Source organism: Theobroma cacao, chromosome 9 (genome assembly GCF_000208745.1).
Source record: "Theobroma cacao cultivar B97-61/B2 chromosome 9, Criollo_cocoa_genome_V2, whole genome shotgun sequence".
NCBI classification, from domain to species: Eukaryota; Viridiplantae; Streptophyta; class Magnoliopsida; order Malvales; family Malvaceae; genus Theobroma; species Theobroma cacao.
The window spans coordinates 35,895,146-35,908,727 of record NC_030858.1 but is presented as its reverse complement, the minus strand read 5'-3'; the positions used below and the strand labels follow the sequence as shown (position 1 = coordinate 35,908,727).

General features: G+C 38.0%; 6 protein-coding genes and 1 non-coding gene across 8 annotated transcripts; 3 read left to right on the top strand and 4 right to left on the bottom strand.

The window, feature by feature from the left end:
* On the top strand, nt 416-3,104 carry LOC18590604. The gene is made up of 6 exons (XM_007016223.2): nt 416-992; nt 1,538-1,628; nt 2,043-2,209; nt 2,339-2,414; nt 2,513-2,574; nt 2,787-3,104. The coding sequence occupies exons 1-5, from the start codon at nt 870-872 to the stop codon at nt 2,527-2,529; spliced, it is 474 nt and encodes a 157-aa protein (XP_007016285.2). The 5' UTR covers nt 416-869; the 3' UTR covers nt 2,530-2,574; nt 2,787-3,104.
* On the bottom strand, nt 2,786-5,637 carry LOC18590603 (D-inositol 3-phosphate glycosyltransferase 1). Of its 2 annotated transcripts, none has more exons than XM_007016221.2 (2): nt 3,396-5,637; nt 2,786-3,310 (listed from the first exon to the last, which is right to left on the bottom strand). In XM_007016221.2, the coding sequence occupies exon 1, from the start codon at nt 5,381-5,383 to the stop codon at nt 3,929-3,931; it is 1,455 nt and encodes a 484-aa protein (XP_007016283.2). In that variant the 5' UTR covers nt 5,384-5,637; the 3' UTR covers nt 2,786-3,310; nt 3,396-3,928. The 2 variants fall into 2 exon arrangements, with proteins under 2 accessions (XP_007016283.2, XP_017983751.1); XM_018128262.1 differs by having other exon boundaries at nt 2,786-3,507; nt 3,638-5,637.
* LOC18590602 lies at nt 5,903-6,728 on the bottom strand. Its single transcript, XM_007016220.2, has one exon. The coding sequence runs from the start codon at nt 6,688-6,690 to the stop codon at nt 6,082-6,084; it is 609 nt and encodes a 202-aa protein (XP_007016282.2). The 5' UTR covers nt 6,691-6,728; the 3' UTR covers nt 5,903-6,081.
* On the bottom strand, nt 6,863-6,934 carry TRNAD-GUC. The gene has a single exon. It is a non-coding gene; the product is annotated as a tRNA-Asp (tRNA).
* LOC18590601 (glutathione S-transferase U7) lies at nt 7,870-9,135 on the top strand. Its single transcript, XM_007016219.2, has 2 exons — nt 7,870-8,416; nt 8,495-9,135. Exons 1-2 carry the CDS (start codon nt 7,988-7,990, stop codon nt 8,849-8,851), a joined length of 786 nt encoding a protein of 261 aa, XP_007016281.2. The 5' UTR covers nt 7,870-7,987; the 3' UTR covers nt 8,852-9,135.
* LOC18590600 (glutathione S-transferase U7) lies at nt 9,574-10,609 on the top strand. The gene is made up of 2 exons (XM_007016218.2): nt 9,574-9,955; nt 10,034-10,609. The coding sequence occupies exons 1-2, from the start codon at nt 9,644-9,646 to the stop codon at nt 10,385-10,387; spliced, it is 666 nt and encodes a 221-aa protein (XP_007016280.2). The 5' UTR covers nt 9,574-9,643; the 3' UTR covers nt 10,388-10,609.
* LOC18590599 (cation/H(+) antiporter 2) lies at nt 10,717-13,401 on the bottom strand. The gene is made up of 4 exons (XM_018126937.1): nt 13,246-13,401; nt 12,153-13,139; nt 11,159-12,044; nt 10,717-11,048 (listed from the first exon to the last, which is right to left on the bottom strand). The coding sequence occupies exons 1-3, from the start codon at nt 13,399-13,401 to the stop codon at nt 11,448-11,450; spliced, it is 1,740 nt and encodes a 579-aa protein (XP_017982426.1). The 3' UTR covers nt 10,717-11,048; nt 11,159-11,447.

Genomic DNA, 13,582 nt, shown 5'->3' with positions numbered 1-13,582 from the left:
TATCATTTATGGTATTTTAGTATCAACTATGGTATTTAAAAAACATAATTAGGTTCAACTGTTAGGGGCACATATAGATAAAGGTTTGAGTGGGGAAACAACCTTATCTAGTTATCTTCTTGTGGGATCAAAGGGAATAGAGATTTCTCCAAATCTCTCTTTCACTCAAACCCCCTTGAAGCTATATCTAAAGAAAATCATTCCCATGGAGGGTCATTAGCCAAGGAAAGGAAAAGGTCAAGATATAGTGAACTTGAAGGCGTTTTTTTCCTTTTTTTTATTATGACCCTACAGAGCCAAGAGAGGGTGCATTTATCCATTAGAGGACAGATGGCAGTCAATGGTACGCCACTTGGGATGACAAGTGGACCCCTCGTGGCACTTATCCGTTATGTTTAGTTGAGAAAAAAGTGAGATTGATATTATATGCAGAGAACCAAATGTGAATGAAAGGAAGTTGCAGAGAAAAATTCCTTTGAATCTTTGATTTTAAAAGGAAAAGAGAGAGAAAAAAAAAAGGAAAGACAGAAAGAGAGAAAAGTTTACCATAAAATATAGTCATAGAATACCTTTTTGATGATGATGATGGGGCACATGGGCTGCACCTGCAAATGGCGTCTTGTTTAGCTTTTTTTTATATATATTAGATGGTTACTGAGACAGTTTGATATACATCTTCCCCATATACTGTGATCTTCACGTGCACTTCTGTTTTCCCTTTGTATCTTCTCTGCAAATCTTATCTGGTTTTTCTTTATTTTTCCAACTAGGGTGGTCTTTCCTATAAGGTGTCTGTACACAGAATTTGATTAGTTCTTACTTGGGAATTCAGTTCTTCTGCGGTTTGTTTGACAAACAAGAAAAGGAAAATGGAGAGTAAGAGGCAAGTTGGTTCTTCTTCCTCCTTCACTGCTGATCTGTTTGGCTCCAAGGAGTCATCATCATCAACGTCGAAAGGGATTTTCAGTTCCATTTTTCCACCTCCATCCATGGTATATACACTGTCTCATGCTGGTGGCTGCAGTTGCTATGGATATCGTTTCTTGCTGTCATCCACGTTTAGAACTCTTCCTTTCTTGCTTCTCCTTTTTATATATTTGATTCTGCTGATTGGACATGCTTTAGTTCATATGTGACGTTTTAGTTCATTTTTTATGCTTGTATTATCGGTTAAGAAGTTCAGGAAAATTTGAAAAGGTTAGTTTTCGTCTGAATAGCTCTGAAATATGACTTCTAAGCCGGAACTCTTGAACTGAAGCTGAAAAGTCCCATATGGTATAATCTTCTGCAATTCAGAATTTCAATCAAAGGCTGAAAGTTCTAGTTCTGGGTTAATGATGGAGTGACTGTTTCCTATGTTATTTGGCCTCTTCATTCTGATCGTATGTAAATCTTCTGTTCTGGAATACAAGAGCATAGCAGAGGAAAGGCATGGTTTTTGTATGTGAAAAGTATTTTTCTAGTGGAAACCAAGGACGAGTTTTCTTTAATCAGATTCCTAGTCTGATAGGTAACTTTTCTTTATTTGAAATTTCAGGCGGGAGGGAGGAACTCCTCAAGCTCCAAGGTGTTAGAATCTTGGCCAAATCAGTCTTTAGAAGGTTCAGCTTGGAGACATGGAATGCAAGGTTATTGATCAGGACACTTCACTTTCTTATGATTTCAGTCCATTTCTCCCATCAGATGTAGACCTTCTATATTGCTTGAACTGTGCAGCATTGGGGAAAACAAATTCCAAGTCTATTTGCTTGTCAACTCAAGTACTTTTGTGTCAATAGGAGCATATCCTCAGAATTTTTCTGTATTCAGTAAGAGTCACCTGAGGACCTATTATACGTTTTTCTTTAAACTACTACTTCCATGTTGCTGCTTCCCTGGAAGCAGTGCTTCATGGACTGTTAATAGTATGATTTCCCTCATTCTTCAGTAAACCTATCCTCATTTTGTGAAAAATTTAGTACTTCTTACCTTGTTTGACAATGTAAAACTAGTTTCTGATAATATTTTCTGATTCTTGTTTCCCTTTTTCCCATTTAACGTAGCTCCACTTGCTGAGGGTGCAACCTATAACATACCCAACAAGGAGAGGAACTCAGTTTTTCAGGAAGAAAGGGCAGAACCATGCCATTTAAGTTCATCTCTTTACTATGGTGGCCAAGACATATATTCCTGTTCTTCGAGTACTCAAACTTCTACGTCATACCCTATTGTGAGTCCTGACTGGTTGATCTCTGATACAAAAACTACTTTGTGAAAGATGAATGAAAGTTATTATTCTATAAATTTTATTTTTCAGATGTATTAAGGTAATTGTACTATATATTTTGTGAATGAATAGTTTAAGAAAGATGGAGGTGAAGATGATCCTAATGGAAACAATTCACAGGATGCTTCTAGAGGAAACTGGTGGCAAGGTACTGATGTTATAGATGAAGCTGCAAGTAGATACCTCAATGCAACTATATGAATTTTGACTATACTAAGACTCAAAACTTGACTTGGATTTCTGCAGGTTCGCTTTATTATTAGAGCCTGCGCTTCTAGTGCATATGGATTCTCCATCAGTTTTCCAAGGTATTTTCATTTACAAAATTTAACTAGTGTTCTTACTTAACCAAAAAACTAGCAAAAATGAAAATGGCCAAACTCATGAAATATGACTGGTGAAGAAATTTGTACCTGTTTATCCCAAGACGAGTAATGGCAGCTGTTATATTTCTATGAAGAAACTTCTCTGAAGATTTAACAGTATGGTTTCTTATATAATCTTCCTTGACATTTTGCAGGAATTCATATAGCAAACAAATAATCATGGAAGACAAGAAGTACGAATAAGTTCCTGACATTGACAGAGCCCATTAGGGATCTCAAATCCTTTCTGTAATATGATATCTTTTTCATAATTCTATCTGGAAATGATGTTTGAGAATTCCTTCACTACATCATAGACTTAGCTCTGGGATAAGTTTTCTTAGGCTGAGAAGAGCGGAAAATATTTAGATGCTCAATTTCCCTCCCTAATGTGTGAAAGGCTGAGAATGAATAGATAATTTAGGCTTTCCTTTTTAAGTGTCAATATGAATGCTTGAGATTCGGTATCCAAATGCCGTCTCTTTGCTATGTATGAAAGTTACACAACAAAAAACTAAAAGTACAAGCAGTATCCTTTTGGACTGTTCATTCATAAGGATTGCCCTTTCAAAGGAAAAGAAAATTAAATCCAATATCAGTGAAGTGGAAATAGAACATTAACAGAGCTTCCAGTGGCAGTGACAGTGAGCAGGAAAGCTATTTCTTCTGCTATGTTTGGCTGCAAAAGCACATGGTTCCAAGTGCAGATATGAGATATCCCATGTTTCTTAAGATATATTCAATGAAATATGTAGTATGCATACCATTTGACTTGCATATCTTTCCTAAATTAACCAAGACTCTATAGATCTAATCTGTCATCTGGCTGCCAATAGTAAGTGCACTATGTTCATGCCATGCCACCTTCATGTAAGTCTGGTTGAAAGAGATTATAGCACATAAATTCAAAATTAAAAGAAGTTGATTGAAAATTTTCCATAAAATGTGTAAATTAACTCCATATCAGCAACCTTAAAAAATCAAGACTTGGAGTGATTAGTGATACCTTTGACTTCATCCTGGAAATCCTTGGATATAGTAGCCTTCAGGCAATGAAGTAGTTGAGTTCTTTTCCAGTTTCTTAAACAGGAACTTTATTTCTTCATCTGGTGCTGCTAGTGCAGAAAGATGTGTTGTACAACTCTTCTTTCATGTCTCTGAACAGTCAGGACTATCAATGGGATAGAGATCAAAGGACTTCACCAAGTCTTATGAGAGATACCACCTCAAGGAGAATCTAATTGATTCTTGCACCACATGCTGTCACAAAATTGAATATCAAACTAACATTGCAATGTTAATTAAACGGATTTTGGTATTTGCAATATTCTTCCTTTAATATGCACAGAAACAGTCTTTCATATGCGGCTGCCATTTTGGTGGCAGTGAACAATTGCAACCCTCTTTGCCTAGCAACCTTGCCTTTCTTCTCCAAAACCTCTCTGCCATCATTCCAAACCCTATAGAGAGCCTTTTTCAAGGAGGCAACAGTAGGAGAGAAAGTGTAACCCATTTCTGGTCCGACAATTACTGACCCTGTGATGCTGGCAAGCCTTGTAGCTATTACTGGTTTCCCAGTGAGTATTGCTTCTAACAAAGTATGATCCAGTCCCTGAGCTCGGAGAGTTGGATTCATGAAAATATCTATCGCATTATAGAACTTTGCTAATTGAGCTTGTTCCAATGGACCCAAAACAAATATGTTGGCCCCAAGATCTCTGTATCTAGCACCCCAAGGACCATCACCAGCAACAAGAACAATAACAGTTTCTCGGAATTTTTCATTTTCCATAAATATTTGCTTCAAAGCTTCAAAAATTAAAGGGTGCCCTTTGTCTTTTACCAACCTCCCAGCCATTCCCAAAATCAAAGATCTACTTTTTGAGATGCCAAACTTCCCTTTAAAATCATTTCCTTGAGAGAAATCAGGTTTGAAGATCTCCTCATCTACTCCATTAAGAATGATGTGGACTCTTTCTTCTGGGATCATGTAAATTCTTTTCAGGACATCCCCAGCATGGTCACTTGTAGCAACATGGTGAGAATATCTTGGAAAAAATCTCACCTCTTCAACAACCTTCTTAGCTCTTTCAGTCAACACATAAGCCTGCTGCTCTTCAGGAGTCCGCAGAAGCTCTTGAATGATATCAGAATGAATGGTTTCATATGCAATCCCATGCCATGTAACAGCTAGATTTGTCAGGTTCTTTGCTCGAGTATGCAACAGTCCAACACTTTCTGTGTGGATCACATCAAATGGTATTCTGGTGGAATTTTGAGTTTGAAATTGCTTCCAGACGACGGCCTGCTCCAGATAACCAGCACCTGTTGGCTTTGAAAGATGAAAAATCAAATTGCTAATTGGATATCTTGGGAAGGAGGAATTTGGAGAAGAAGCAGTGAAAATGTGCAGCTCATGGCCCCTTTTTGCAAGGGCAAGGTGTAGAGTCAAGGCATGCCTTTCAAGCCCTCCTGCATGAGACTTATGAGGCCATTTCTTGACAAAAAGGGCAATTTTAAGAAGTTTAGGAGGAGGATCAGAAGGGAAAGAAAGATGATTCCAAGCAGAAGGGAATGTAAGTAGGTCAATGTCTTCCTTTGGATTTTGCATCATTATTTGGTTTATGGAATAGCAATTGCTGGAAAAATGACACCAAAAAAAGATTGAGATGAAAGAAAATGCAGAAAGAACTGCAATTATGCAGCAGAAATAATGGAACCTGAAGATTGTAGTAATCTGATCCTTTGCCATGAAACTGAGAGACTTACTTGATCAGATAAAACTTTGACCCAAATTTGCCCTAGCAAAAACCTTTTGAATCAAGATGCATTACATTAATCTAGAAATCTTGAGGATAAGTTTGAACAAGTTATTAGACAAAATTTCTGTTTCAAGTTACTAGCACATGGGCCTTTACTAGCATAAGAGAAGCAGAATCCAGGAAATGAGTTATTTCCCATGGACAGCTTTTGAAGACTAAATATATCGGCCTTAGAATTGAAAAATAAATTGACTTGATGGGGATAATTCAATTTGTTTACTCTGATTTCTAAGTTCTCTGATTACTATATTAGCAAAAAGCGTATCTGCAGACATTGCAACTGTGCAATTTTAATTAAGAAAACCAAGCACAGTGCACTATTCCCAACACCACTCACTTAAAATATTACCAAAGTATGCATCTAAATCAGTAGATCATCCCAGGAGTGTCAAACTTGGAAATAAATTAGTGAGAGACATCAGAGACACGTGATAGTTTATATATAATTAAAGTAGTAGAATCTCCATGTTAAAGTACAAAGTTCTGTAGCAGAAATGTTTGATTAGTAGCAAAAATTCATCTCTGGTGGCAGTGAATCCAAGACAAGAAAAATCATGTAATCATCCAAATTATGAAAACAAAATATGGAGAACAAAGAATTCCGTAATCTTTATAGATATATCCATTTTTAGCGAGTAAAGGCATAAATAACAAGAGAAATGTAGATAAGCAGAGCCAAAGGGACCAAAACTACCAAAGGACCAATAGCAGCGAAAGTGTAAAGACTCCCACAACTCAGAGTCCCCAACTTAATCTGAACCATAGCCACCAGAGCCATCATCAGAAACCCACATCCAAAAACCGAACCAAAACCCGAAGCCAACATCCCAACCCTCAAAGCCACCAAGTTCACATCCACAAGACTGGCGCCAACTCCATGCCCTGTTACGTCTTTGCTATCTTTGCTTATTTTTATGGCTTGTTTGATGGCTGATGCAATGAGGCTAGAGAAGAGGAAGGAGCTGAATGAGTACACGTGGCATGCAATGAGGTTCTCGGCGACGTTGGAGTCAGCGGCACAGGCAGGGGAGCTGGGGTCTATGAGGGTGGGGGTGGGGTACCATGCAAGGCCAAGGAATAAAGCGAAGGTGAAGAGTGAGTTGACGTTAACTATCCCGTCTAGTGCCATTATGTGGATGGTGGTGCTGCTGATCATGCGGCGGCTGACGGTGGATGTCGTCGGCGGTAATGGGGCGGAGGAACGTGGAGGAGTACAGAGAAATGTAAGCGGAAACATGTTATTGGCGTAGCAAACTGAGGGGTTTTGGAATGGGAACTGACGGTTGCTTGGGAGATTGAAATAAGAATTGAAGAAAAAGTGAACGAAACTTTTGGGTTTGTTTTTCTGTTAGCGTGGATTTCCCGCCACGGAAAGGTATTTGCAGTTACTAAGAAAAGAAAAAAAAAACCGCCGTTGCCGGGGATCGAACCCGGGTCGCCCGCGTGACAGGCGGGAATACTTACCACTATACTACAACGACTTTATTGATGTGAAAATTTTATTGACTAATGAGGCTTATTCTATTTTCATTATTTTGGGTACAATTAAAGAATGAGTAGTTTTTTTTTTTTTTGAAAGTTAAAGAATGAGTAGTTGCCTGGTAGGTTTTAGATTATTGGTTTGGGATAAGACAAATGTATTAGTACAACGGAAGCTCTATAATCAATATCATTTAGAAAAGTAAGTATATAAGTTAGATCAAACTATAATTACAATCATCTTAAATTATGTTATAATATAGTTTATATGATGCATATTACATCATATATGAGTGTGATTGTTAAGATTTATGTAAGATTTAAGTCAATTACCATTAATTAATTGAATTTAAACTTTTAAAATCACGTGATTTAGATTTGAAAAATTATTGGGTCTATAATATTTGAATCTTAATTGTTATTAAAGCATGTACTAACTTGTTGTGAGTTTTGACATTATGTTAGTGAGATCTTAATCAGGCAAAGGATTTGAGTGAGTGAGTTTTTATACCCCATCTCACATTAGGCTGGAGAAGTTACTAGAGCAGTGGTGTTAAACTTGAATCATTATAGTTATCTCATATACAAATTATCTTATCTTTTTATCGATGTCCAAAGAAAGTACAAATTGCAGATATTAGTTGAATATTGATTATAAGTTGAATGATCCAAACATGAAGTTAATTATAATTATTTATCGTTAAATAATTGACAAATATATAAATTGGTTTGTGGAGTTAGTTTAAATTATATCAGGATTACATTGAAAATTGAGAGCTAACTAGAAATCAGCCTCAGCCACCAACCAAAGAATCCGAGCCAATGAGCCACAGCCACCATCGTTAATTGTGCCGCCAATCATGGAAATATAGACTTCAAGTAGACATATGTATCTAATATAAATGTAGAAATGGCTGATATTGTCAAAGCTAATCCAAAAATAGAGAATACAAATAGTGCTATTAATTTTTCCTGTTTTTCAATGTCATCCACTTAGACTGCATTGTGCAATTCAAGGGGCGGAGGTTCTAGTGGTTGAACTGTCAGCTTTTTGGATGGCTGAGATTCATGTGATTATCTCATCATGTGACAGGAATGTTGGAATTACAACAGCTTTAAGAAGGAAACCAGTTTTAGTTAATTTCACTTCAAAACTGGAGCAAACTATGGCTGATGAAGATGAAGTGAAGCTCTTTGGCATGTGGGCAAGCCCTTATAGCCGCAGGGTTGAACTAGCCCTGAAACTTAAAGGAATACCATACGAATACGTGGAAGAAGACCTATCCAGCAAGAGTTGTTTGCTTCTCAAGTATAATCCAGTTCATCAGAAAATTCCTGTCCTTGTCCATTATGGAAAACCAATAGCAGAATCATTAGTCATTCTGGAGTACATCGACGAGACCTGGACAAACAATCCTATTTTGCCTCAAGATCCTTATGACAGAGCCATGGCCCGCTTCTGGGCTAAGTTTATAGATGAAAAGGTATATTGAACTCGACCATTTCTTAATTCTCTGTTGAAACCATGAAAATAATCAGTTTTTGGGGTCCTTTGTTTGCAGCTCTTGATGACAACCAGGAAGGCTAGTGTCGCCTCAGGGAAGGAAAAAGAGCAGGCCATTGAGGAAATAACTGAGCAGCTGAAACTGCTAGAGAGTGAGCTCCAAGGGAAGGAATATTTTTCAGGTCCTAGCATTGGATACCTGGATATTGTTGCCAGTGTTTTAGTATTCTGGTTTGGAAACTTGCAGGAGGCTTTGGGAGTTGATATGTTCACAAAAGAGAAATTTCCGATTATATTCGGATGGATAGGAAAGGTGGTTGAAATTGATGCTGTCGAGGTATGCCGGATCCCAAAAGAGAAACATCTTGAATACATCAGAACCCGCCTGGAAGCCTTTAAATCTGCATCTAAGTAAAGCCTTTAGAATGACCCTGTCAGGATTGTGATCATGAGGTTCTATATATGCTACTGTTTATTATATATTCTGCTTATAGGAGAGAATAAGACTTGTTATATTCAAGTTGAAATTTTATGTACCTCTTGTCAGCTGAGCTGCAGAGCAATTTACTGATGCAGTACAGCAGTTTTTACTGCTGCAAGCAACTTCCTAATTTGTAAAACTTTCCATAGACAGAAATTCAAGCTAAATAAACAAACGTTGCTGACTGTTGACATCAGCAAGATTACAATATTCCACACTAAGAAAAAGGATTCCACATTTCTTCGGTTCCTTTGGTGTTAGAAGATGAACTTATGATGCTTGATGGATTATTCCTAATTAACCTCATGAGTCATGATGTGGTTGGTTTTAGGTTATAGCGATTTAATTGGGGCAAGGCAAAACATAACTTACTCACACATAAATGTATGCAACTTTCTGATTAATTTCATGGCCATCTAGTTAATAGATTACCCTCGGATGTATGTGTGTATTCCTAGGCAAAACAAAAATATACAAATGGTGTCACCTAGAGAGTATCGGAGAAATATATTAATGGTGTCATGTATCTAGTCTCCGATGGTTGTTAGGCAACATCGTGCAACCCTAGGAGCTGAACAGCCAAATTTTTGGATGGCTGAGGTTTAGAACCATGCAGCAATCGGTTTATGCTAGAGGTCTATTAAGTTATAAGAGTAACATGTTATCGACTAAGGGGGAACAACAGTAAACATTTATCCCATAGCCTTTCAAAACCCAAGAAGAACTATGGCCGAAGAAGTGAAGCTATTTGGCATGTGGGCAAGCCCTTTCAGCCGCAGAGTTGAGCTAGCCCTGAAACTCAAAGGAATACCCTATGAATATATTGAAGAGGACTTATCCAATAAGAGTCCTTCACTTCTCAAGTATAATCCCATCCATAAGAAAGTCCCTCTTCTTGTGCATAAGGAAAAACCACTTGCAGAATCATTAGTCATTCTTGAGTACCTTGATGAGACTTGGAAAAACAATCCTATTTTGCCTCAAGATCCCTATGAGAGAGCCATGGCTCGTTTCTGGGCTAAATTCATAGACGAGAAGGTACATATTACATTCCACTCTTTATCATTTCGTTTTGAACAATCAGTTTACCAAATGTATGTGGCTTTCTGTCTGCAGCTCTTACCAACAGCAGCGAAGGTTTCTCATAGCACAGGAAAGGAACAAGAGCAGGGTGTTGAAGAAGTGCATCAGCAGCTGAAAATTCTAGAGAATGAGCTCAAGGGGAAGGAATTTTTTGCAGGTCAGAGTATTGGATACCTGGATATTGTTGCACATGTTTTATTCTGGTTTTATAGTGCAGGAGAGGCTTCAGGAGTAAACGCACTAACGACAGAGAAATTTCCAATTATATATGAATGGATTGAAAAGCTCATAAAAATCGATGCTGTCAATGAATGCCGGATTCCAAAGGAGAAACATCAAGATTTCATTACACTCCGCAGAGAATCCTTAAAATCTGCTTCCAAATAAAGTCCTGTTGAACTCCTCTACTACGGCTAAGATTATGTCCTTTTAAACTTCTGATGTATTCCTTCAACTTGTTGAGATTAAAGTTACATCGTTTGATAGAGACTACTTAATTGAAGTGATAATAATGTACCTTCAGAAAAGTTCTGCTGCAGAGAAGTTTGCTGACTAAGTGCAGACAATTTCTTTCTTTGTAGTTATATTAGTATATTTTTCATGGATAGGAAGTGAACCTGAAGGAACTATATAAGATGTTCTGCATGAATTTCTACATCTTTGAATATATGCTTTATCCTCACCACTACATTTCAATTAAATTAACACCTATGAGAACAGCTAAAACTTTCATGACTAACTTGGAAATACATTTACATTCAGTGGTCACCTCTGAAGCTATCATCAGTGGTGTGCTGATGTTTTTGAATAACTAGAATTGAAGCATTGGTGTTGAAATCTGTAGAAGCCAAAAAATCCCCTACTGTCCCGAGCTCTGGACACTCCTCCCAGTCACTCAAAGTTGTTATTGATGAATTCCCTCTTCCACCCTTTCCAACTATAATTAACTAACGAGTACACTTTTCTTAATTCTGTTAAAGCTGTCACAGTTTCTCCCCCATTGCTAACATGCTTCTCTGTGTAATTGGCTTTACCTGAAGCAATATACCTGATCATGGGAAAAAAAAAGAAAAAGAAGGTTTCAATGTGAAAATTTGTAAGCAAATAATCACGGAGGAGGAACTAGAGAGCTGAATGTTTTTGTTAATGTAGGGTTACCTGTTATAGAATTCTACCAGAGAGGCATTGTCTATCGCGGTCTGAGAATTGTTAGTTGACACAGTCAATAAGAACTCGTTGTCCTGGTTATGACTTCCAGAAATCTGTTCTCTTACTGGGAGGAATCTGATGAGTGTCAAGTTAACTTGTGGATGGCTGCTGATCCACTTGGAAAATGCCAATGCCTCTCTATCATTGGGGCCTCCAAAGAACAAAGTTGCTACATGTTGCACCGAGTTGGAGCCATGTGGTCGCTGGAATCCAGTTATTGTTCTGTCCACAAGGATCCCTACCGAGCACGGAGCATGGGCAGAACCCTCTGGTTAGTTGCTCTAATCCCTTCCTTGTCAATCTCCATATTGCCATCAATGCGTTGATGCTCGTGAAATGGAAGGAATATAATAGATACACACCTGTCCTCAGCACCAGTACACACATCCTCGTACAAGGATGCAAAAGATGACACAGCCTTAACAATGTTGATCAAAATTTTTGTCTCAGAGGTAAAGGTGTCCACAGCATCATCTCCACCATAGTCATCTTCGTCACTGTATTGATCACCCTCAGCAAGTTGATGGTACATCAGATTGGTTTTACGCTTCTCCGGGAGTTCAACCAGGTGCATCAAGTAAGGGGTGACTATTGCCCTTTTGGATCCACCCAAAGCTGAAATTAGCCCTAGTGCTCCCGAAGAATGCCTTGAGCCATAGGTGCAAGCCAGAATTCGGAGTTCAGACTCCGGATCATGAAATTCAAGTGAGGTTTGTTTGTGAGATAAGGATTTTTCTTCTCGTTTTACTGTAAAAGCAACTATGATCCCCCCAATAACCGTGTCAAACACCACAGTGGACAACAGCACACTGTGGACACATGGATTCCACCATAACTGCAGCAATAGTGAAGAAAACAGAGAATAAGCTTACCAAAAGGCAACACTTTGTTTCTTTTGAGAGTTTAGGAATATAATCATATGATCAGGTAAAGGAAAACTTACCCTGGAGTTTGGTTCTACATTGATAAGTTGAAGATCGAAATGGCCCTTCAAGCTGAGTATCAAAGCAAACATGAATCCTTCATTCAGTGGGACCTTTAAGTAATGGCAAGCTGCAAAGGTGCTAACAAGTTTGCCCCCAAAGTTCAACAGGATCATAACAACAACCGTAATGATGGTGGCAATACTGTTCAAATAATTTACGTCAAACTGAAACCCAATGTATCCGAAATAAATTGGAAGTAAGAAGTTGTCAACAAGATAACTGAGTTTGGACAAAAGTGTCCTACATGTTTTTCCTTTTCTAGGAAACATCAAACCAACTAAGAAACAAGAAATCGTGCTGCTATATCCACATGTTTCAACAATAAATGATAACATCAGAATCAGGAAAAAAATAAATGAAACATCCGCATTGTTCACATATTTGTTATCCCCGTCCGACTTGTTAATCCAGAAGGCGAAGTATTGGTTCAAACCAATAAGCAATCCGGTTACAAGAAAGGTGAGAAATAAGAAAGAAAAACTTTTCCATGAACCCACAGCGTGATATAGAGAAGCTACAAGAACACATGACATTTCATTGACCAAAGAAGAAGTTACTGCCAATCTTCCTACATCTGAAGTGTCGAGTTTCAAATCAGCTACTAATCGAATCACAACAAGAGACGCTGAGTTCGCTAGGATCATCATGATAACGGTGGCAAATTGTATCTTCTTGTCAGGGATTCTCAGTAGTTTGATGAAAAGTGGGCTCAAAGCTGCTCCAAGGATGCTATTTAAGATCAAACCACTATAAGCAGTAATGCTTGCTACATACAAGTTGCGCTTTGAAAAAGATATATCTGTCTCCAAACCGATTAAGAACATAAACATAATCTCAAACAAATATGAGGAAAACTGATAATAATCCCCGGAAGTAGGCTGAATGAAGAATTCCCTAATGTCATGAATACGGCATGATACCGAGGGGCCTAAGACTACTCCAGCCTGATACATAAGAGATAAAACCACATAAAATGTCTAGACTGAGACATTATATTGTAACAACTTAATCCTGCATTTTGCTTTTTCTAGAGAGGAAAGTTTTTTTTACAAGAACTTGTGCAACTGGTCCTGGTTGTCCCACAGGCTTGAGGAGAAGGTGGAAGAAATGGGAAATGGCAAGAATGCAAGAGGTCTGCGTCAATGCCGTGACCAAAGGGTTGAATGAGTATTGATCAAGGCATAAACGTTTGTGTATGATATCCATGCTGGTTTAAGAATGGTAAGAAAGAAGATATAATAACAATTTTAAGTTGGAAGCACATAAACATTTGAGGAAAGAAAAGAACGTAAAAACAAGATTGAAAAGTGTTTTGCAGGATTAGTCAAAGTGGAAACCATAGAGGTAAGAGAAAATCAGGTCTGATGGTCCTTGATTTTCTCTCTTA